Source organism: Candoia aspera, chromosome 17 (genome assembly GCF_035149785.1).
Source record: "Candoia aspera isolate rCanAsp1 chromosome 17, rCanAsp1.hap2, whole genome shotgun sequence".
In the NCBI taxonomy this organism is placed as follows: Eukaryota; Metazoa; Chordata; class Lepidosauria; order Squamata; family Boidae; genus Candoia; species Candoia aspera.
Window position 1 is genome coordinate 194554 of NC_086169.1, and position 23775 is coordinate 218328.

The 23775-nt window shown below is 55.1% G+C and overlaps 2 protein-coding genes across 2 annotated transcripts; both read left to right on the forward strand.

Moving 5' to 3' along the window:
• The first annotated feature begins 1042 nt into the window (after positions 1-1042).
• SF3B4 (splicing factor 3b subunit 4) lies at positions 1043-3986 on the forward strand. Its single transcript, XM_063316782.1, has 6 exons — positions 1043-1145; positions 1460-1588; positions 1774-2316; positions 2500-2691; positions 3039-3209; positions 3495-3986. Exons 1-6 carry the CDS (start codon positions 1112-1114, stop codon positions 3677-3679), a joined length of 1254 nt encoding a protein of 417 aa, XP_063172852.1. The 5' UTR covers positions 1043-1111; the 3' UTR covers positions 3680-3986.
• Positions 3987-12719: 8733 nt separating this feature from the next.
• SV2A (synaptic vesicle glycoprotein 2A) lies at positions 12720-23387 on the forward strand. Its single transcript, XM_063316675.1, has 12 exons — positions 12720-13352; positions 16434-16614; positions 17017-17168; positions 17784-17917; positions 18190-18279; positions 18646-18756; positions 19046-19134; positions 19960-20124; positions 20539-20672; positions 21269-21472; positions 21951-22110; positions 23021-23387. Exons 1-12 carry the CDS (start codon positions 12764-12766, stop codon positions 23202-23204), a joined length of 2193 nt encoding a protein of 730 aa, XP_063172745.1. The 5' UTR covers positions 12720-12763; the 3' UTR covers positions 23205-23387.
• Positions 23388-23775: the final 388 nt, after the last annotated feature.

Here is a 23775-nt window from a genome sequence, read left to right on the forward strand (position 1 = left end):
ATTTAAGAAATTATTTGAAATTCAGGCAACTTCACATTAAAGAGCTTTCGTTCTTTATTTTTAGCTTAAGGCTATTAATGCATATATACAGGCCTATGCATGAAACGAATATAATAATTTTGTAACTTCTGGCCTATATTTGAGCCTGAATGTGCAGGTGTTCTCCGAGGCCTGGAAAATATTTCAAGGGTTCCTCCAGGGTCCAAAGGTTGAGAAAGGCTGCTTTAGAGGGCCACACTCTGCACATGCTCAGAAGCACCTCCTGCTCTACCCAGGCCTCCACGTGCGAAAAGCAATTACTTTGCGTTAGGGGAGCGGCTTCCAGGACAGCGGGAGGGAGCCTCGGCCCTAATTTCTTCCCTGCCTGGCAATCCCGAGGAAGTTGGGACGACGGCAGCGAAGCCACAGGGCCCATCATTCCCAGTCGGTTGGAGAAAGCCGGATTCCTGCCCCTCCCGGGCCTCGACCGCCTCACCAAGCCCCAACACGAGGGCTGACGGCCTGGCCAGAGGGAGCTCTGCTGCGCGCAGGGCCGCCAAGGGCTGCCATTCTATGTGGGGTGGAGGCTCCCCCAGAACTCGAGTTACTCGAGTTTTTCTGCTTTCTTTTAAAAGGCAACAATTTTCCCCTCAGGAATTGCCGCGCGAACGAACAAAGAAAGCCGCTCACGTGAGCCGCTCCTGCACCTGCGCGGCGAAAGAAAAACGCGGGAGAAGGGAAGGTGTTTGGGAGAGGCTCGCGCTGATTGGCCAAGTGCGGCTTCTGTTTTCGTTCCGGAAGTAGTGTGACCACATGAGGGTGGGCCCCGGAAGTGCTGGTTTTATGCCACGTTATTGAAGCCGAAGTGACGCACATACACAGATGCATCGTTGTGATATAGTACCGGGCGCTATATAATTTTTTTTTTTAAATCGGAAAACTAACTTCCGCGAGGGGATGATTGTGCGCGTGAGCTGTCCGGTAGCCTTCAAAGCGACGCTGCTTTCAACAGCGAGGCGTCCGATCCTCAGCCCGGAAGCAACATGGCTGGGGCGGGCACGCGGCACCCTTTAACGTAATTTCCGGCTGGAAGCGGAACTGCGAGTGAGAAGCGGGGAGTGCCTGGATCAAGATGGCGGCGGGGCCCATCTCGGAACGGAACCAAGGTAACGGCGCTGGGATACGCGTTACGGGGGGCGGCTGCGCCTGAGGCCCGGGTAGGACGCCTGGTGGAGACGCGGCTCCCATCATCCCCAAGCCTGCGGGCCGAGAAGGGTGCCTCCCGGCAGGCTGGATTCCAGCCGCCATCATTCCTATCGCGCTCGCTCGGTCCGAAACGGTCCGCAGGGGCGTGGATGATGGGCGAGGCGAGAACGCGGCGGCCGGCGGTGCCTTCTTGAGGATCGGCTCGTGGCTGTCCGGAGCCCCGCAAGCGCTTCTGCCGCCGCCTAACCCCAGAGCCCCCCCTCTCGCCCCCCAGATGCCACCGTCTACGTGGGCGGCCTGGACGAGAAGGTCAGCGAGCCCCTCCTGTGGGAGCTCTTCCTCCAGGCGGGCCCCGTCGTCAACACCCACATGCCCAAAGACAGAGTCACCGGCCAGCACCAAGGTAAGGGGGCTGCAGGCGGCTTCACCCTGGTTGTGCCTGGGAGGGCTTGCGCTCGGCTTGGTTTGCTGCAGAGCTGGCAAAGGCTGATACGTCTCCTGGTTAATTTGGGGAACTGGGGGGACTAGCGCACATTGCACCATCTATCCAGATGGATAGATCTTGCTCTCGGGCTTGTATTCTTTCAGGCTATGGGTTTGTGGAATTCCTCAGCGAGGAGGATGCTGACTACGCCATCAAGATCATGAACATGATCAAGCTCTACGGGAAGCCAATCCGGGTCAACAAGGCCTCAGCTCACAACAAGAACCTGGATGTGGGTGCCAATATCTTCATTGGCAACCTGGATCCAGAGATTGATGAGAAGCTGCTGTACGACACATTCAGCGCCTTTGGGGTCATCCTGCAGACTCCCAAGATCATGCGTGACCCCGATACAGGCAACTCCAAGGGCTACGCCTTCATCAACTTTGCCAGCTTCGATGCCTCAGATGCTGCCATCGAGGCCATGAATGGACAGTACCTGTGCAACCGCCCCATCACCGTCTCCTACGCTTTCAAGAAGGATTCGAAGGGCGAAAGACATGGCTCAGCAGCTGAGCGCCTCCTGGCTGCACAGAATCCCCTCTCCCAGGCCGACCGGCCGCATCAGCTCTTTGCGGACGCTCCACCCCCACCCTCGGTGCCCACCCCGGTGGTTACCACCTTGGGACCAGGGGTTACTCCTCCAGGTACACCAGTGCTGGGGCTGGGTGGTCGTTCTGGCCCCTTTCCGTCCCATGCCTTCCAAGAATTGTTTCTTCTCATGGCTTCAGTTCTTACTTTCTGAAAACTTTGACAGGTGACTCAGCAACCGGCAGGTTGTCAGGTGTATTCCCCAATATTTCAAGGTGTTGTATGATTTTCCATTATAGGCATCCCCCCACCTGGATCATTCCCTCCCCCGGTGCCCCCTCCAGGAGCCTTGCCGCCAGGACTGCCTCCAGCCATGCCACCTCCACCCATGCCACCAGGGGCTGGTGCCCCAGGACCCCCTTCCACAGGAGCGCCTGGTGGGGCACATCCTCCCCACCCACATCCTTTCCCTCCTGGTGGGATGCATCCAGGTACGTTCTGTGATTGGGACTCCTCCTTCCATCTCGCAAGAAGACCAGTTCTGCCTTTGCCACTTTGACGAGTATAAGTTCAGGGGACTGCTGGAAGCTTGTCCTCAGCTGCCACACGTGAAGGACAGGAGGAGGCTGGGAAGCCATCAGGGGCAGGGAGGGGAGGGGCTTGTGAAAAGGGAGTAGCAAGGGCAGCTGGATTGGGAATCGTGGGGTCCAGCAGTGGTTCCTGCAGCCCAGCTGTACGGGACGTGGGCAAGGTCTTCCTGACACGAACTGCCAGCCTGTTTCTTTGGAACTGTGTGAACACATCCATGAGAAATCCCTGCCTTTTTTTGCCTTCCCAGGAATGCCGCAGATGCAGGTCCATCATGGAATGCCCGGGATGGGCCCACATCACCCTGGACCCCCAGGGGCAGGGGGGCAGCCGCCACCCCGCCCACCCCCAGGCATGCCCCATCCTGGGCCGCCCCCTATGGGCCTGCCACCCAGGGGACCTCACTTTGGATCGCCAATGGGTAAGTGGAAGCCAGGGTTTGGGGTACTCTCTTTCCTCTCTCCTCTTCTGGCCCAGGGCCAAAAAGCCTGAGGGTGTGAGGGAGCAGCTGTCCTATTTTCTTCAAGGGTATTACCTTTTCTAAAAGGGGCTTCGAACCAAGGAAGAGAAATCCAAGCAGTTTTTATTAAATTTCCCCCAGCAGTGCAATAGCTCTGGCTCCCTTTGCCGCTTTACTTTCCCAGCTTTAGGCGGTCTTGGGGCATCTTCTGGTGCCACCTAATGTCCATGTGTTTTATTTCCCCAGGTCATCCTGGTCCCATGCCACCTCATGGGATGCGCGGGCCACCTCCCTTGATGCCACCCCATGGATACAACGGCCCCCCTCGGCCCCCTCCCTACAGCTACCAGCGCATCCCTCTCCCACCTCGTCCTGCTCAACGGCCCATGGTGCCTCCGCGGGGGCCCATGCGGGGGCCTCTCCCTCCCTAGGCCACAGTGTGTGACCAGCCAGCCTGAAAAAGCAGCCTTCTCCAGCGGGTCTCCCGTTTTCTGTTTCTTTTTGGACAAACATTCCAGCAAGCGGCCTCTCCCTCTTCTGGAGTGAAAAACACAGCCGCCTGTTTGGCAGCGTTGAGGGTTTGTTCATCCTGATCATTTTTATTAGCTGTGTCCCCTTGAAGAAGAGCAGGTTTTTTGGTTTTCCCTTTTTTTAATGGTCCTTTTTGTGAAATCCAACTGAGAAACTGCAGTTTTGAAATAAAAGAGGAGGAAGGTTCTCTTTGGAAATATCCTGTAATGGCTTTCTCTGACTGTGGTCCTTCTGTCACCTTCTGGGTCCTCACGGAATTACATGGGAATCTGCTCCCTCCTGCAGGGAGGCAGCAGTATTGGGGCGTGACAGGGAGAGTCACTAAGGGTCTTACGGTATCTTAAACAAACACCAAATTTATTAGGGAATGTCAGCTTTTCCAAATGTCAGGCCCCTCCTAGGCTTTGGATTGCTTTGCTACCATGACCCTGCTGAATGCTGCACGTGGTGGGGAGGGGTTGTTTGATGCCCAAATGTAAATGCCCTCCAGGGACAATATCTGTGAAAGATTTCCAAGAAAGGGGAGCTGAAAGTCAGTGTGATCATCACAAGCTTTATTAAAGGGAAATACTTTACCTTTAATAGTAACGCGCAGTGCTCCCTGTGATAGACAGTAGGCATGTATGCTGTGTTCTGCCATGGCATGTCCATGCCATGGGGCTGGTTTATAAAGCTTTTACAACCATGCACAAAGCAAGACGTGTGAGAAACTAGCCTATCTGCTAAATGCCCTTCCTGTGAACTCCCTGGTGTCTGCAGCTGGCATCACTACAGCGTGCATTCCCAGATAGCCGACTGCCGCCATGCTGTGTGTCTTACTGTTTTTTATGCCAAAGTTCGTGCAGAAGTTAACTAACATGGGGTTAGTTTGGTTCAGGGTATACAGGGTTGTCCTCTTTATGGCTGCTGACTGCAGGGAGAGGGGAACCAGTGCAAAAAAACCATTTGTGCAACCAGCTCTTGAATGCTGGGTGCCGTGATTCCCGGTAGAGCAACAAGATAGGCAAAGAATGACAGCTGCAGCAAAATGCACCCCTCTGTTTTATTATCATCCCTGTTCCATTGGAAGGAAAAAGGAGCAGAACTCTGAGAATGAAAAGAATCCACATATCTAAAGAGATCTCGTGTGGAAGCAGCTGGAGTTTCTGCAAAGCCCGATCAAGTCTGATTTCTAGGCTGTGACAAACTTGAGCCTGCAAAGCTCAAGTCTGAGCTCCCTCACAAAGAGAGAGGAAGCTGTCGATAAAAAAATAGTTACTGACCTAGTTGACAAGGCACTCAAGGACTAACCCTGCTATGAGTTCCTTGGAGCAGGAGTGGGATAGAAGCGAGGCGCCAGGTTTTTGGGGGTGGAAAGACAGTGATGGGTTCCGATACCTTACCCAGAAAGGGTGGTGTATGATTCGTGATGTCTATTCGTAGGCTTCCTGGTTTTCACATGTTCAACGTGATCACAGGCGAAGAACTGATAATTAAGCCCACATTTTAAATGTTAAAAAAAACTTGTGAAGGAAAATTCAACACCTATCTTGACAGCCCAAGAATGCTGGGTTCAGACTAAAGCTGCCTCTTTATGCTGGCTGTTCATCCCTTTCCAAGGTATGTAAAACACGCAGCATGCCTTTTAAGGCCATTGTGTCATTGGGGGGTGAGACTGGGAAGCCTATTTTTCCAGGATCCCAAAATTTCAGCTTTTTTACAAAGGAAAGACTTTTGGGAAATGTTGGAGGAGAGCTGTGTTCATGTATCGTAGCAAAAAATGCTTTTTTAAATTAAAAAGATTTGGAAAAGCTTTGGGGGGGGGAAATGGATGGTTGTAAGTTTGATATAAGAAGCAGCAGGAAGACAAATAGGATGAGAAGTGGGCTTAGACCTCTGGGGGAAACATTCCCAAGGGGCGGTTTTCAGAGCAGTTCTTCCTTTTCTCAAGCTCCCGAACCAGAAAGAGACGGGTAGTCTGAAGCTCAGAGTAACTGCACGAAACACAGTTGCTGAGTAGTGTTTCAACCCAGTGCACTGAAGGAGCCTGATGAACTGCGGCAATAAAGCCTTGTTTTTAGTTTAACTAGAAGAACGTTTCCTAAATAAAATAAACCGAATAACATGCTGACTGGATTCTAACTCTCCTACCCCGTAAACTGTAAATTCCTCTCTGCTCACTGAAAACGCTCCAAGCGCAGAATGTTAAACTCCTGCTACCACTAGAGGTCGCTGCTCTGGAACAAACCCTGTGGTGCACGGAGAGCTGAGAGGCTGATCTGAACAGCGTTCGGGTGTGCTCACGAGGGGGCCACGTGCACGTACCTAAGGGCTCGTTGCTGTCTATGGGCAGCAGGCTCAGATGGGTGACTGGGAGGGCGCAGTCACTCTAAGCGGCAACTTCCGGGTCTCCTGGGGGAGAAAGTCTTCAGAAGGGCTCAGAATACCAACCCTGAACAAGCTCACAATATTTCGCTTGGGTAAATTAGGCTTGCTATAGAACATGAGGAGAGTGAGGCAAACCCCGCTGCCTGACACGGAGGCCCACTGGAGTTTCCTAAGAGTGGGGAAGTGAGCCAGGCCAAGGTGGGAGAAGGGGGAAGGACAGTGGCACCTGAGTCTTCCATGCCTGACCAAAAGCCCCTAGTTGGGGCGCCCTGCATGCCATGGTGGTCCATCAGGCTCAGACTCAGACAGGTTGTGTGGGAACTCAGCCAAAGTCACACTCTTGCTGGAATAGGCCATGGCCAGCAATACCTTGGAAGGTAAAGGGGGGTGCAGGGGGAGCCTCCAAGAGAGAAAAGGGTGAAGTGCGGTCCATTTCCTAGGCAGAAAAGACAAGGCTTTAGCTGGCTTGCATCCCAGAATCTCTCTCTAGAAATTAAGTGCTGTCTTTCCTTTGGCCACAGTTTGGGAGTGCCATCAAGGAAATTAAAGCCAAACAGCACCCTTGTTCATCAGGGCTTCTGACTGTGGTTTTCTTTAGCCCACCCCACCTCCCCCTGGGGGTTTGGGGCATCGCCATTCCACCAAGTTCCACTTCTCTCTTCACTTCTGGACAGCAAGGCCCTGCTGGGAGATTTAAGGGCATTCTTTCCAGGAATTCTGCAGTCTGAGCAGGCCTGATCAGGGCTCCCTGGGAGACCCATGCCCATTCCGCCCGTCTTTCTCCCAGGTAAGATTCCATACATTCCAAAGAGTGGCTGGTCAGACAAAGGACGGGACCCCAGCTGAGGCCCGAAGTTGCCAGCCCTTGGCCCACCTGGGCACCACGGTCAACCACTGAAGGTGCCCCTCGGGTCAAGCTGCCAGCCTGAGATGGGAGCTGTGACCTGCTCTGGACAGAGCCCAGGTGCCCCTGGTGCATGCACTCTGGCATCTGCAGCAGAAGGCCCTCTGTGGATGCTCTGGGCACCCATGCTGCTGTAAAGGGAAAAGAGGCTGAAGCAGCCTCTGTGAAAGGCAGTGGGAAAGCATTCTTGGCCACGGTGGAAGGCTCTTCCCTTACCGGCAGGTTGGTGTTCCAGAGCCCAGAAATCAGCAGGCCATTGGCTTATCTGGAGTGGGGGGTAGAATTTTTCTTGGCTGGAAACTGGTGATGTAATGTGATGTAAAGGAAAAGAGGATCAAGACAGAGGCCGGGGGAGCAGCTGTAAGGCACTCCTGGCCTCCCACAGGGGAGAGCATCGCTGCTGTTCCAGGCGTGTTTGTGTGACTCGGGTCAGCCCCCCTTCCTGGAGCCGCTTCCTCGCGGCAGCTTTTTTCAAAGCCATGACTGGAACAAACGAACAGGAAAAACTACCGCAGGTGGGGAATCTTAAAAGTAACCTCCTTTTCGTTCCTCTCACTGCTGGAGACCAGGAGCTTTCCAGCCACAAGGCTTGCCCCTTGGGCCCCCTTCCCCTGCCGGACAGCTTTCCCCTTTCCGCGCGCTGGGCCGAAAGGGGTTAAAGTAGGATATGGGGAAAGCGGGTCTTCGGCGCAGCCCCCTCCCCCCAGGGCCAGCCCCCGCCGCCGCCGCCGCTGCTGCTGCTGCTTCTCCGCTGCCGGGCCGCTGGTCCTCCCGGGCTGGCGGGTGAGTTGCCAGCCGGGGAGAGCCGGCCCGCTCCCCGTCCCCGTCCCCGTCCCCTCTTGCCACAATGGATTCTCCCGCGACCGGAGGGGCGCAGCAGCCTTAGCGCTCCGCTCCTCCGCTGGCGCTGCTCCCCCCTGCGTCTCGCTGGCTGTTGCGGCGGCGGCAGCGTGCGGCGGCGGCGAGCGCCTGCCGACCCGCCTTCCTGCCTGCGAGAGGGCCGGGTACCACGGGAGCGAGGTGAGCCAGATGTGCGGACCCAGAGCCGGGTGCGCGCCGGCCGGCCACAGTGGATGGATGCCGGCGCCGCTTCTCCCTCCGTGTAGCCATTTTGTCCTGGAGAATCTTGCCCATTCTCCACCCGCCTTCGGGCCCCGGGTGCGGGTCCTCCCTCGTCTTGCAGCCTCGTCCGCCTGAGGGCGGACAGCTTTGCCGCCAGGAGCCGTCCGTCCTTGGCTGGTGGAAGGCTGCGGGAGGATCCTTGATGCGATGCTCCTCCGCGGCCGGGCTGCACAGAGGAAGAAACCCGTGAGGTCGATGGTAGCAGAAAGGGGTGGGGATGGGGGGAGAGAAAATGACCTTGGGTGCCGGGGGGAGGGCAAGCCAGGGAAAGGGGCTGGGTGCTCTTAACCTTTCGCTCATCGTTTAGTAGCCGGGTTTTTTTTTAAGCCGACTGAATAGACGGGAGGGGGTGGCAAGCTGGCTCCAATATTACCCCCCCCACACACACACACACGTCCAATGTTCACGACGTCTGTTGTCGTTGTGGAACAGGAAAGAGCAGCCAACAAGGAGGAACTGATGGGTTCCGTCGGTGCTGCAAATTAAAAATAGGCTCTCTGGAGCGGGGGAGGGGAGTGATGGTTATGAAAGAAGCCTCTCTCTGGGCTTCGAGGCCCCCACCCAAAGGATGGTGCCGAAGGGGAAGCCGCTGGAAAGGAGGCGGTGGGCTCGGGAGCCCCAAATTTCCTCATGTCAGCTGACTGCTTGCTTGCCCCGGAAAGGAGCCCAGCCCAGTCCCAGTCAGACTGGACCACACTTCCCATCATCCACAGCCAGTGAAATCCCGTTCGGAATGATGGGAGCCGTAGCCCAACGTCTCTGCGTATTTAAACATACTTAATGGGCTAATAAAGCGGTTTTCCGAGAGGGAAAGGTTCCCACCCCAACCAGTGAGGCAGCCGCCGCGCCGGATTGCTGGGGGTCTCTCGCCTCCCCTCCGCTCCTGCCGGCTTCGCTGTCTTCCTGGGAAAGGACCTTGGGTCCTGAGAGCGGCTGCCGCCGCTTTCGAGCGCGGAAACCGGGGAGAGAGCATTTTGGCGGGTTAGGGTTTGCTGGCGAGGAACACGGGGCGGGGGAGGGGGCGCCGCTTCCGAGGCTCTCGGTCTACATTTTCAGGGAGGGGTTCCTTCGCTGCCAGGTCGATATAGCCGGGGCTCCGCGCGCGGCATGAGTGTTTGGACAGCTTTGAGGGCAACCGTTTGAAGGAGGCCGCGAGGATGCTGAGGCGGGAGGTGACCTTGCCCGGGTCCGCGGGCTGTGCTGTGCGCCAGCTTCAGGTTGCGCCGAGGAGGAGATGGATCCAGAGCCCCGCGCACGGCTGAGCAGCTGTTCCCGTTTGCTTAGGAGAGGCCCCGGGAATCTGGCCTGCGTCTGGTAGGCAACGGCGCTTTGCACGCGCTCAGAATGGGGCTAGTCGGTAAGATGAGCTCGGGGTTTGGTACTGGGAAGGGGTCGGTCGGTCGCTTTGAATCAGCGCTGAAAGGAATGGTTCTTCCCTTCCCCCCTTTTGGAAAAATCCGCTCACCTGGGCGGGGCTGTTCAGACGGATGGGTGGAGCTATGCAAATGACCGGTCCCGTTCCCGATCCTTTCGGTCAAACTCCAGGGAACCAAAACACGGGCGGAAATCGGTGGCGTTTAGGGAGCCAAAGCGCGGGCTGTTGTTGCAGGATTCCCGGGATGGTAAATCCTTTAAAAATGAAGGGGGACAGTTCCCTTCCTTTTTATGCGCTGATAAGGGGTTTCCCCGAGGCTTCAAGCGCACCTTAACCGCCGCACCTCGAGGCACGGCGGAGAGGGCGAAAGGTGATCCCCTTTGCCCCTATTATTACTCCTCGATCTACTCTGAATTTGGATCTAGAGCTTCCGTGATAGATATTCGAGGATAGTTTAAATGCCTCGTAACCCCAGCAGAAATTCTTGCTGAGCCCAGCCCAGTCCGACCCGATGGTGATGGGAGTTGTAGTCCAGCATGTTTGGAGGGCGGCAGGATGTGGAAGACAGTAAGTTAGGGAAATGTGCATTAAAAAAAATTTTCCCCTTCAATCACAAACTGATGCAAAAGCATACAAAAAAATCAGGGCTGGAAACATAAGAAAGTGAGAAAAAATAAGTAAGGGTTGCTTGCCCTCGGAACCCTGCAAATTAGGAGGATGATCTCTGCTGATGACTTGACTCGCAAGTCCGATGAAGAGCACCAGAAAGCCTCCTCGGTGACCTGCGTTTTGTATATTGCTCCCCCCCCCCCCCCCGCATGCTTCCAGATTCATTTCTGCTGCCAGTGATTAAAAAGAGCCTCTGGTGGAGAGGGGGCGAGGGCATTTGGCAAAGGGTTTGCTTTTTGCATTCTTCTCCTGAATCCATTTCCTCCTCCTGCTCTTCCGAAGGTGACTGGAGCAAGAAGTGGATCAGTCCCAGACAGTGTGGCCTGCCATCTGGGTGGAATGGTGGCTCTGCTTCCGGAGGGCACCAGCTTGGTCAATGAGGATCCATCCCAAGGCCACACAAGTCTGGCTTCCTTGTTTCATTTCATTTGGTTGCAGGGACCAAATTTCTCCCAAAGTAATCTGGAATGGGAAAGGGAAGAACATGGGGCTCATTTGGGAGCATGGCAGGGTGGGGGGTAAACAGCTGATCTACGGGCAGAATTTTCCAATCTTGATTTCCTTGTGTATGACCTGCATTGAACAAGAATTTGGATTGGTGCCCTTTATTTATTTATGTGCCTTCAAGCCACTCTTGATTCCTGGCAACTGCCTGGACTACTCCCTGCAGTTATCTTGGCAACATTTTCAGAAGTGACCTGCCCTTGCCATCTTCTTAGGGCTGAGAGAGAGGGACTGTCGCAAAGTCACCCAGCTGGCTTCTTGCCTAAGCCAGAATTCAAAGTCTCCTAGTTTCTAGCCCAGTGCCTTTAACCACCACACCAAACTGGCTCTCTGGCTCTTAAATACTGGGACTTAATTTTAATTAAATTTAAGGACTGCTCTACATGCTACTACTTCAACTTCAGTGCCCAGTGAAGATGTTCTTGCAGCCCATCCAAGCAGGAAAACTCAATAAAGACTTTAGGAAAAAAAGTTTGCCAGTCTTTCTGTACTCCAGGGCCTCGAATTTCTGGATTGCTTCCACTGGCCAGGCTGTGGGGAGTTATGGGAGTGAGGCCCAGCACATCTCCTGGGAACTGATTTGAAGGAAGCTGGTTCTTGCTTCTGACAAACTTTTTCCTCTGGATACAATTTTGAGAAGATCCATCTTCTCTTTGGGACTTTGGACTCCAGCTGCACCCAGTCTCCTGATGGGTGGGAAGGCGCAGGTCACCTCGGGCACCTCCATCCCAGCCATTCCCGCTGGAGTTGGCAGGATGCGGCTCTTTGTCCACAGGCCATTCCTTTTCCTGCCCGCAAACTCAGCCATGGCCCCAGGAGCCACCCTGAGTTCTGGCTTACAGCAGCCTATGAATAAGTCATGTATTGACTACAGATAAATGCACCGCGGCAGGTTTATTTCTCCCTTGTCAGGCCTGATGCTTCTTTTTCCAGGCTTTTTAATTGTGGGGAAATGCCCTCTGACCTGTGCCTGCCAGCTTCTCTGTTTCTCTCTCTGTTTCTGGGCATGTGTTGGAGAAGGGGTATCTTGAACTTTTCATCTGAGGAAGAAAGGAGTGTGCTTAATGCAGGGGCAGTTGTTTGTTCGTGGTCTCCCAACCTCCCCTCCTGACCTCATGGCTGAGACTTTGACAAACTGGCCAGGAATTTTGGTTCTGGGAAGCCTGGAGGGTTCCAAAAAGACAAGCGTGGCCCCAGCTCTTGTGGCTCTTCGGGTGTGCATGTGTGTGTGTGATGGTCCAGGAGGTGAGAAGTTATCCAAGCAAAACTGAACCAGTCTGGGAAACATGAAAAGAGCCAAGTATCAACTGGATGCGTTCCTGATTTAGAGTCGAAAGTTTGGCTTCCTTAGAGGAGAACCAAAGAATGGAAAGAATGTGCCGGGGCTGAACAAGCTTCAGCCCGAGAGGCCAATCGGAGCTGCCTGCCCAGTTCCTCCCCCTGGCTTCCTCGGAATTCCCCTCCTGTCCAGGATGGTCCCACCCAGGAGGAGGGTTGGTGGTGCAGCTGAGCCAACAGACCGGGGAGGGGGGCGGGTGGCTGGAGAGGTTTCCAAGGCAGGAGGAGGGCCCTGTCCCTAGATTTCCACCGGCTGGTTGCATCCTCAGCTGCTCGGTGTCTTTATCACTGTCCCACTGAATCCATGTTCCCACCTTGCCCACCTGGTCATCTGAACTGGCCTTGAGTCACTGGGCTTCTGCCTGACCCTGTGGGTTTTTTTTGTTAAAGAACTCTCCAGCAGACTCGTCCCTCTCCTTCCTTTGCAGGGCCACTTCCGATCAGCCCACAGGAGCACCCCCTTTCCTGGCAGCTATTTCAGCCTCCGAAGCACAAGCCAGGCCTCAGACCGATGGGTCGCCACCCTGGAAGAGCAGCTCGGCGTGGTCATTTCCTGCGGGTGGCCCGAAGGTGAAGAAGCCCTTGCCTAAAGAGCTGTCCGCCTTGCAGGTGCTGAATATAGCAGTCTCCCCAAGTTAATTCCAGGAGCGCCTTCCTTCTCTTTCAACCTCAAGGCCCAAAGGGCTGGTGCGTCAGGTGAGAACCATGGATGAAGGCTTTAGAGACCGGACTGCCTTCATCCGTGGTGCCAAAGACATTGCGAAGGAGGTGAAGAAGCATGCAACCAAGAAGGTGAGCAAGGGGATGGACCGGATGCAAGATGAATACACTAAGCGCTCCTACACTCGCTTTGAGGAAGATGATGATGATGATGACTATCAGCCCCAAGATGGATACCACCATGGGGAGCCCTCCGCTGATGATGAAGGGGCTTCCAGCGATGCTACTGAAGGCCATGATGAAGATGATGAGATCTATGAGGGGGAATACCAGGGCATTCCCCGGAATGATTCCCTGAAAGGTGGAGACCGATTGACAGCCAGCCCAGAGGTAGTGAGCGAGTTCAGAGACTTTGACGACCTGGAAGGAGAGAAGAAGAAAGAGAAGGAAGAGCTTTCTCAACAGTATGAGCTAATTCTACAAGAGTGTGGACACGGGAAATTCCAGTGGACACTCTACTTTGTGCTCGGACTGGCCCTCATGGCTGATGGAGTGGAAATTTTTGTGGTTGGCTTTGTTCTCCCCAGCGCTGAGAAAGATATGTGCTTGTCGGACTCCAATAAAGGCATGCTGGGTAAGTCCCCAAGAAGGTAATGATCTGATGATGGACTTAGTGGGGTATTAATGGATCTCTTTCTTGAAAGCTTTTGTTTCTTCAGGTTATCTAGCATAAAAGGCATGTCCTTGGAAGGGGAAATCTAGATGGGAAATGGGTTGGCCTGACAATGTGCTCTGGGTTGTAGAAACAGTTTTTTATTTCAGAAGATAATAGATGAGCATGGTTAATTTTCCCATCACCTCTTGGAGTCCCAGAGCTTCATGGAGGATTACGAAAAAGAGACAAGGCTAGGCTTTCTGGGTGGAGTTGACCTAAGCTTGAGATGGGAAACAGTTTTTTGTTTCTGTTTTCTTTAACTCAGCTTATCCCAATCTAAAACTTGATAAAAGGTTTGTCTTCACCACATGTACACCCTCACCATTTTAAAACCCTATTTACACTAAGGACTGATTTCCAGTTAAGGAATATTTGCATGGACTTTGCAGCTTAGGGAAGGGGTGTAATAATTTACAATAAGAAATTTGTAGCCCTGTAGTAAGTCATACCAGTTAATTTGGAATGAGTTGTAGAGTTGACACTGCTAATTTTCTGGGGACAAAAAGTATTTGTAGCAAGCTTTCAGATTATATGGTGCTCTCTTGCCACCAGTAAGATCTTTATGGGATCAGACAGATTGGGAGCATTGGTGATGGTTGTGCAAAGGTTTGAATACTCGTTGTGTATGTGTGGGGGGACACAGCTGCAATTCTATAAAACAGAGTGGTTGTGTTTATAAGTTGTAGCACCATTTTGGACTGTAAGTTGGGATTGTATAACTGCTCTGTGTTGGATGTAAGTAGACAAGCTCCATGCACACAGAAAGCTAGCATATCAGGGAGGAGAGTGCTTTAGTTTTCATTTTTCCCTGAAATGCCAGCTCTCTGTATGCAGGGATTTCTTAATTTTATTAAACCATGGCATTGGGGCCCCAGGATAGCTTTGTAAAGAAAGTTAAATACATTCATGGAGAAAATGGCTGCTCTCAACAAGCAGGCATGGATCAAGGAGATCTTCCGTCCAGCTGGTGGGGCTCCTGTTGGCTGCTCCGTGGTGGTGGGACTGTGGGTCTGATCCAGCACATTCTGCTTTGGTTATTATTATAAGCTTCCTGCCATCTCTTGGTTGAAATAGCTTGTTGTTCAAAGAGGTGTTTGTGTGTCCATTTTAACACCAAAGAAATTAAAAAATACAGCAGCTCCCCCCTCTGCCTCTCCCAGGCAGTTCTCCCTGACCTGTGATGTGGCCTGGCAGTGGATGCTAGGAAGTTGCCACAAGCGCAGGGCTCTTTGGTTAGGTGGCATCTTGGAAAGGAATGGAAGCCCCTTTACTGCTGCAGGAACAGCTTCCTGGCAGACCCTGACTCAGCCCGGTGCCGAAGGCTCCAGAGGCTGGGGCTCTGCGGCGCCTGGTGACTCATCCCCCCTTCTCCATCTTAGCAGCTCTGTGCAGGCAGACTGGTCCCCCACCCCCCACCCCCAGCTTAGCTTATCTCGCTGCTTCACCGCTCTGCTGCTGCAAGGAGGCAGGGGGCGGGATGCTTGGGCAGAATTAAATTCCCCTGGAAGGAAGAGAGATGGCTGGGAGAAGAAGGCCTTTTGTGGGGGTGGGAAATCAGGGGGTGGCCTGTGGGGGAAAGGCCTTGGGAGGTGATTTTAGGGCCAGATCTCCATGCAACACCACAGTGCGGCACAGCCGGCCTCCTTGCCTTCCTCCCTTCTCCTGGGAAAGGGTCAAACGGGTGTGGGTGGGTGGTTTGAGGGCAGTGACACTCCACTTCATTCCCGTTTGGGCCATTAAAGTGCTTCGGGCACATTTCCTCTTCTGTTGGCCTAATGATAAACAGCTGATATTGCTGTCTTCCAAAGTCATTGGCAGCTTCCCCCAATCCTAGCACTGTCCAGTAGCCAGGATGGTTGGAGATGATGGGAGTTGTAGTCCAAGAGGTCAGCAAGAACATTGTAAGCTGCCTAGAGTGGGCATTTATCTAATAAATGCAGCAATACAGGTCTTGGAACAAACGCTTGCCCTGACAGTTGCCACATCCAGTGATGTGACTGCATGTGCAAATAGCCCGTCACAGATTGGATGCCAGAGGTGGGTCTCTCGTAGCTACCCGCCTCTCCCCAGCACTGTATCTGAAGATGAGGGGCACTCGGTCAGGTGTCTGAGAGTCATAAAAACTGGGTCACTGTCATGAGTATGGATGGTGAGTAGGAGGAGGCCCCTATCCAGGGGGGAAAACACATGCGTAGTTTAGAGGCTTTGAGCAGTCATTCAAAGAGACCCAGAGCAGACCCGCCTTGAGGTTTGGGGTTTATCTGTCTGGGTTTTCCCACGCTTCTTCAGTTTGGTAGGATTTTCTGTCTACAATAGCAGTAAATAAAACACTAGAGACTTTCTCCTTGTCTCGGCATGGTTTTTGCTTAGTCAGGACAGTTACCGCCTCACCGAGAATGTGCCTGTGCAGCCATGGAGGGGCAGGGGTGTCTTTCCACGAGGGTGCAACATGCAGATTCCCCCCCACAGCCTTCCTCTTGCCTCAGAGCAATGTGGATGCTCCCAGAAGCTCTTCCGGCTCCTGGATGCCTGCCTTCCAATTTCTGGGGTGGGGTGGGGAGGCAAAGCAAGCCGGGGTAGCCATCAGGCTGCATAAGTGACCCATGATGGAGGGTTAATCCTGGGATTCAGAGCAGGACTGCCAGCAGCTGAAGAAGAGCCCGCATCGCCCTGGGCTTGCTTTGGAAGCCATGGGGGCATGCTTCTCCTCTGGCCCCGGGGCCATACAGCCCGGTCATCAGCCCTTGCTGGGCTGAGCACCCTTTGGGTCACAAGCAGGGTGCTGAGGATCGGTGTTAATCCAAGCCCCTGCAAATAGGCATCTTGGAGGGGGAAGCTGGGCCTAATCTGATTGCCAAGCATTCCCCAAGAGTAAACAAAGGATTGCCAAAAACCCTCCTGAACTTGGTCCCGCTGTAACTCCTCCTCCTCCTCCTCCTCCTCCTCCTCCTCCTCCTCCTCCTCCTCTCTCTCTGTCTCTCTCTCTCTGTCTCTCTCCAGGCCTCATTGTCTACCTGGGCATGATGGTGGGCGCCTTCCTGTGGGGCGGCCTGGCAGACCGGCTGGGGCGCAGACAGTGCCTGCTGATGTCGCTCTCGGTCAACAGCGTCTTTGGGTTCTTCTCCTCCTTCGTGCAGGGCTATGGCACCTTCCTCTTCTGCCGACTGCTCTCTGGCATGGGGTAAGGGGGGGTCCCAGAAGCCTTCCTTCCCAGCACGGCTTTCCTTTTCTCCCCTTCCTGAGGGTAGGGCTGGCCTTCAAAAGTGGGGTGGGGGTGAAGTGGCATTTTCAGGCATCCGGCTGATCCCCCAACAGAACAGAGCAATGTGTTCAAAGGCAGCGAGGGCCCATCTCTGGGGAAGAGAGATTTTGGGCTGGCAGGTGCCCAGATTTACAAAGACACCAAGGTGTGACTGGAGGGTCTCTTGCCAGCCTTGCGAACTGCTTTTCCCCTCCCCGGTTGGTCCTTCTCTCCAGGATAGAAATGTGGCTGCCCCGAGTGGCGCAGGTCCCGGGGGTTGCTTGGCTGGCTGGCTGGGCGGTCCTCCCACCCTTCCTGCTGAAATCTCTCTCCCTGCTCCAGCATCGGGGGGTCAATCCCCATCGTTTTCTCCTACTACTCGGAGTTCCTGGCCCAGGAGAAGCGTGGAGAGCACCTCAGCTGGCTCTGCATGTTCTGGATGATTGGTGGCATCTACGCCTCTGCCATGGCCTGGGCCATTATCCCCCATTACGGTAAGGGGGAGGATGGTGCAGGTGCAGTCACAGGGGCCGTGGGTCCCCCTGGGTGGCTGGTCCAGAAACACTCACGGCCCCCGATGGAAAGGGTCAGGAGGCCCAAAGCTGGATTTCCACCCCGTGTCGAGAAAATTTCTCAGAGCTGAGTCTGGCTGAGGGACTGTTCCCGCTTGGTTGGAGGTACACCCCCCCCCCCACCACCACCACCCTTTGCTTGCCTGACGTCCAGGCCAGCAGCAGAGAAATGGGATTCTTCTCTGGGGGAAGGTTTGGGTCTGTGGAAATTTGTCGTCTTCTGTACACTTCGTTGCACGAGCCATTCCGAGTGGTGCAGCCCTGCCTCCCAGCTCCACTAGAGGTAGAGTTTTGTCCCTTCCTCCTAGTTCGAAGGAGTTTGCAGTCTTGGGGCCTGGCAACCTGGGAGGAGAGAGCGGGTTTGGCCATCACTGCTCCTAATAGCAACGTGTAAGCTTGCCCGGCTCAGATGAAGAGCTACAACAGGCCTGGGGCGGCGGGTGGGGAACTGCTCATAGGCAGAGAAGATGATGTTCCCCTTTTGCTAACCCTTCTGCAAAACCCTCTTCTCCATCATTCTCGCCCCCCATCACACAGGGTGGAGCTTCCAAATGGGATCCGCCTACCAGTTTCACAGCTGGCGTGTCTTTGTCTTGGTCTGTGCCTTCCCGTCTGTCTTTGCCATTGGGGCCCTCACCACCATGCCAGAGAGCCCCCGCTTCTTCCTGGAGGTAACAGAACCCGGTGCCCTCGAGGGGCTGAAGGAGCTGCTAGATGTCCTGGAGCGTGCCCTCGGCTAGAGGTGGGCCAGCTGTGCCCCTGCCTCTGTCCAGTGTGCTTCCACGAAGCACGGGGGTGATGCCTGTCCTGCAGCTGCTGATGTGGAACAGGCCCGGGAGCTGAGCCTCCTGAGGTTTGAGGCTGTTCCTCTTGGAGGGTGGGAGAGGCGGACGGACCCTCTGGAAACAGAACGGTGGATGCCCTGATGCTTTTGTCTTTCTAGAACGGGAAGCACGACGAGGCTTGGATGGTTCTGAAGCAGGTCCATGACACCAACATGAGGGCCAAAGGCCACCCTGAACGGGTCTTCTCGGTAGGAGCCCTTCCTCCTCCTCCTCCTTGGGACCTTCCCCCTGCTCCCTTTCTCCAAGGGCAACATCTATTCCTTTGCCTTTGAAGTACCCAGGAGAACCTTGCCTGGTGGGCCTTGGAGCCCCTGCTCTTCTGGGGAAGGAGAATCCCCATCTCTGGCTGAGGGTCTGGCTCTCGCTTGTCTGTGGCTGTGTGTGGCTCCAGGCTTTCCACCCTCCTGCCTCCAGCACAGAGGCCTGCTCTGGGAACTAGATTTCTTGCTGCCAACCAACTGCAGGAGCACCTTCAAAGAGCAAGAATCTGTCTGGCTGGGCCAGGGTGGGAAGCCTGACGCCCTCACCTGTCCTTGGCGACGTTTCATTGGCAGGTGACCCACATCAAGACAATCAAACAGGAGGATGAACTGGTGGAGATCCAGTCGGACACAGGGACCTGGTACCGGCGCTGGATGGTCCGCTTCCTGAATCTTTCTCAGCAGGTCAGTGGTCGGGAAGGGTGTGGGGAGGGGTTTGTGGGGCTGCTGAGTTTTTGTTCCATTTGTGGGAGCCACGCTGGTGGTTTCAGCAGTTCCTTGCCACATGGGCAGTGATTGCGGGGGAGGCTGCAATTCAGCCGTGGCCTTCACCAAAAGGCCTTCAGTACAGGATCCTTCAAAGGATCCTTCAAAAGGATCTTCGGTACAGCTGGAGAAGCAGACCGAGTTCCTCACACCCCTCACTGTGTCTCAGCCCCAGGAAGCTTCAAGCCAGCCTTCTCACCTTCCGCAGGTCTGGGCAAATTTTCACCAGTGCTTTGCTCCTGAGTATCGCCGAGTCACACTGATGATGATGGCTGTCTGGTTCACCATGTCCTTCAGGTGAGCCATGCCAGCTGCAGGGGCTGGCAAGGGTCAGGCCGATCGGGTGCTGGATCCACATGATCCACCTTTCATCGGGGCTCCAAAGGAAATGGGGTCCAGTCTGCCCCTTGCAGGACGGTCCCCAGGAGGGACCTGAACCACGTCACCTTTCTGAAAAACAAGGCAGGTACAAAGCTCTCTGCGCTTGGCGGATATTCCCCAGCCACACGTCTCGCCTTTATGAAAGAGGTCCAGTTATCTCCTCTCCTATCACAAGCCCATCTGTGAGCTGACTGGCAGGGAACAGCCCGCTGCCCCTATAATGAGATATTGAACTGTCAAGCCACGAGACTCGAGGCCACCCCTATGTGCAGGGAAGCAAAGAGTAACGTTACACCTCTAAGAAGTAAAGATAAAACCTCCGCCTCCCTCAGGTCAGCTAGCAATGTGGCGAGAGAGCAGCACACACACAGAACTGAGACAGCCCAGCTGGCGCCGAGAGTCTTGGCTCCTGGCCTTTCTCCCAGGGGGACTGGTAGGAAGAAAATATCCTGCCAGTGGCTCATTTGGTGGGGGCCAAGGGCCAGGCAGCTGGACTTAGGGAGGCTGCTTGGGCCTACCACCACATTGCCCCACCAGGGTCCTTGCTCAGTGAGAGGTTCTGGGGTTGTTGCCCCGATGCCCCTGGACGTCATCAGGTTGGGCAGGAAGGATGTTCGAGAAGACCAGCCTTCCTCTCCAGTTCCGTCCTGGCCGTCCCAACCTCTCTGGTTCTTTCTTTCCCGCCCTTCCTCTCTGTTGTGCCCGCCCCTTTCTGCCCTGCCCCCTTTGGCTGCCTGGTAGCTACTATGGCCTGACCGTCTGGTTCCCGGACATGATTAAGCACCTCCAGAACATGGAATATGCCTCCCGCACAAAGGTCTTTGGGAATGAGACGTTCCGACACATCACCTTCAACTTCACCCTGGAGAACCAGATCCATCGCCGCGGGGAGTACTTCAATGACAAGTAGGTGTCGGCCCTCACCGGCTTCAGATGGATGACCCTGTGGTGAGGGAGCCCACCCGCCCAGTTCAGGCCCTGCGGGTGCAGAGGTGAGGCTGGTGGTCCAGCATCAGGGCTGGATGGCTTCCCTGGGCAAAGCCGTCTCCGTGCTGCCTGGGCTCTAGTCTTTTCTGAGCAAGAAAAGGGCTGGGCTACTACCACACCCTAAGCTGCAATTTCTCCAAAACCATTAGCTGCATTTTCATAGCATGCTAAGCTGTCAGCCACGGTCTGCAACTCACTGCAAGCATACGCACATATACGTCCTGCTAAGTCAGAAGCAAACAATCCACCTCAGGGCTTAGCAGTGTGTATGAATTAGCTAGTGAATCCTCAGCTTTGCTAATGACTGTATGCTCTCTCTCCCCCTTTTGGCAGGTTCATTGGCCTCAAGATGAAGTCTGTTTCCTTTATTGACTCTTTATTTGAAGAATGCTACTTTGAGGACATCACGTCAAGCAATACTTTCTTCAAGAACTGCACATTTCTGGCCACCGTCTTCTACAACACAGGTAACGTCCAAGGTTGCCAGATACACAGCTGCTCCTGGGGCCGCTATAAGGTGAGGCCTTATTTTAGCCATCCTGTCCCAGGTGGGCCTTCAGGTGTGTCCCTGCACAGGGATGGGGAGAGGGTCCCTCTCTTCTCTGCTGCTGAGCCTCCTCCTCCTTCAGCATCTTGGATCCCCTGCAAAATCAAAGCCTTTGCTGTTTTCTAACCACTCCTGGAGCTCCTTCTCTGCCTTCAAGGGCCTAAACCAACTGAAGACAGAGGAAAAGTAGGATTGGAAGCAATTATCAGCATGTACAACACACGTGCGTACACACACACACACACACACACGCCCGGGGAGAGCTATTTGTACCAACTGTGCAACAAAACAACGTGGGCTTTCTGATTCAGAATGTTTGTCCTGGGAGCCATTTGCTCTAGGGAGACCCCTAGGCTGTGGGGTTGTAGCCGTGATCACGCAGGTTCCCAAGAGGACCCCAAGGTGGGTCAAGGGCTGGCTTGAGCAAATGGGGGGACTTAGGGTCTGGCCGCCATGGGGAGGTGTCTGCCCGGCTTCTTGAGGGAATGGCCCTGACCCTCGGCCTCTCATCCCCAGACCTCTTTGAGTACAAGTTCATTGACAGCCGGATCATCAACAGCACCTTCCTGCACAACAAAGAGGGCTGCCAGCTGGATTTCAGTGATGACAACAATGCTTACATGATCTACTTTGTCAGCTTCCTGGGCACCCTGGCAGTGCTGCCGGGCAACATTGTCTCTGCGCTCCTGATGGACAAGATCGGGCGTCTTCGCATGCTGGGTGAGGGGCCTCCCTTCCGGCAAACGCATGGCTGCAGCCGTCGTCCGGGGGGCTCTGGCCCCTCCCTCAGCACACGGTCCTGCTCATCCTGGGGGTGGAAGCCACCCAAGAGAAGTGGGTGCTACCGTCGGCTGCCTTATCAACCCCGGGACCGTCTATCATGGGACCGGTCAGGAGCGTGGCCGGCTGGGTGTGGGATCCGGAGTGGTGCTGGGGTCATTCTGCGCTCTGCGTTCCCCTGAAGTTGAATGTCAGATGCCCGGGCAGGTTCCTGCCTCTGGCCAGATCGGAGGCCTTGGAACCGGCCACAGGGATTCCTGGCCTGGGCCCGGACTGCGCGGTGGGGGCGAAAGTGGCCCTCCAGGCCCCCGAGCCCCGTCTGTCTTTTGCCATGGGGCCTGGAAATGAACCATCGGGAGCTAATGCCTTGTCTTCCTCCTCCTCTGCTCTGCCCCCCTTCCCTCCTCTGACCATGAAGCCGGGTCGAGCGTCATGTCTTGTGTGAGCTGCTTCTTCCTGTCCTTCGGCAACAGCGAGTCGGCCATGATTGCCCTCCTCTGCTTGTTTGGCGGGGTCAGCATTGCATCGTGGAACGCCCTGGATGTCCTCACGGTGGAGCTGTACCCCTCGGACAGGAGGTGAGCCCCTCCAGATTCGCACTCTGGGGTGGGGGTATGGATAGGATAGCTCGTGAATGGTTGTCACGTACACTGGGGTGTGTGTGTGTGGGTATGGGTGTGGGTGTGAAAAGAGGCTGAGTGAGCCCCAGCCCCCCAACGCTGCTCCTGCACCGCTCCGTTTTGCCCAGCAAACAAAGGCCCCGCCTTCTGAGGCTGCGGCATCTCCTCCTTCCTTGCATGTCCCCGGATGATTCTTCCTCGGGGTGAACGTTCTGCAAGAGGGGCGGGGGTGGGGGGGAGGCAGCAGAGCAGGACACAAGGTGGCTCGCTGTGCTTGCCCAGAGGTGGGGATGCCCAGCTGTGGCCGGAGGAGTGAAGGGCAGGGTGGCTCAGTCACTTCATGGGAGAGTGGTCCTCCACAGCTCGACCAGTGGAGGGTGAGGGACAGCAGCTGTGTCTCCCCCCTCAGTTATACGGAGCACTTGCCTACCCCAAGGGGCCGGATTTAAGCACAGCAGAGGCTATGCTGGTTCAGGTGGGATCCCCGAATGACGAGGTCATGCTATCCTTCTGGTTCGGGGTTTAAACTGGACTTCGGGAGATGCCTAGAACTCCTTTAAGAACGCCGCACGCGTGTAACCTTGGCCTAAGTCCCCGGTGCTTGCCTGCAAATGCAGCTGCACAGAGCCCCTTCTAATTTCTCACCTGAGCCTCTTTGGGGATGTACTTCTGCAAATGGTGGGGCTCCCTGTGGGCACTGTGCTCTCGCGCTTGAATGGATGGTGATCCCTCTCTGGGCACTGGAGCTGGAAGGAATGGGGAGACCCAGCCAGACCTCGTGCGCCACAAAAGCGTCTCCCCTCTCCTTCTCTCTTTCTCCCTCTCTCTCATGGGGTCTCCTCTTGGCCTCCCCCCTCCCTGCTTCCAGGACCACCGCCTTTGGGTTCCTCAATGCTCTTTGCAAGCTGGCAGCAGTTTTGGGCATCAGCATCTTCACGTCGTTCGTGGGCATCACGAAAGCCGTGCCCATCTTGCTTGCATCGGCGGCCCTAGCCGTGGGCAGTTCCCTGGCCCTGAAGCTGCCGGAGACCCGGGGGCAGGTGCTGCAGTGAGAGGGAGCCCCCGGCGCTCTTCTGCCCCCCACCCCCGACCGGGGGAGATTTAGCATTGTAGACACTGTGACTGTCTTGTTGTGCATTTCAATGGGAAATCTGTCTTCTCTTGGATTTTATTCCACAAGCTCACTTGCTCTCGAGTTCTCCTCATGTCCATTTCTCCCACGGCTTTGAGGTACACGGGAAGGTGGTGAGGCAGGAGAAGCTGGAGCGAGGGAGGCAACGCCTTCCTGCCCTCCCTGTGCCCATGCCGTCCCAGGGGTGCAGGCCAAATGTCAGAGGAGCGACCCTTTGCATTTCAGTTCGGTCCCAGTCCAGGCTGGGCATTCAGCCTGCCCAGCAGAAGGAAGCAATAATACACACCCCTGCCAGCAACTCACAGGTGTCAGATGTGTGACACGCTCCAAACCTCTCCGTTTCCCCTTGAAAGAACAGCACGTCCACGTCGGTGTGTGTGATGTTTGTTCTGGTAAGAGCAAAACGCCAGTTGATTCTCAAGCCCTCCCACAGTCCCTGTGTGGAAACAGGCCCCAGCCTGTGCCTGGTTTGGGGCGTTGAACTGGCATTA

Excerpts from the sequence above, each read along its gene's own strand:
- SF3B4 (XM_063316782.1), top strand. The coding sequence starts at position 1,112 with ATGGCGGCGGGGCCCATCTCGGAACGGAACCAAG. Across the intron at positions 1,589-1,773 it reads AGTCACCGGCCAGCACCAAG|GCTATGGGTTTGTGGAATTC; the intron begins GTAAGGGGGCTG and ends GTATTCTTTCAG. Across the intron at positions 2,692-3,038 it reads TCCTGGTGGGATGCATCCAG|GAATGCCGCAGATGCAGGTC; the intron begins GTACGTTCTGTG and ends TTGCCTTCCCAG.
- SV2A (XM_063316675.1), top strand. The coding sequence starts at position 12,764 with ATGGATGAAGGCTTTAGAGACCGGACTGCCTTCATCCGTGGTGCCAAA. Across the intron at positions 19,135-19,959 it reads TGGTTCACCATGTCCTTCAG|CTACTATGGCCTGACCGTCT; the intron begins GTGAGCCATGCC and ends GCTGCCTGGTAG. Across the intron at positions 22,111-23,020 it reads CTGTACCCCTCGGACAGGAG|GACCACCGCCTTTGGGTTCC; the intron begins GTGAGCCCCTCC and ends CCCTGCTTCCAG.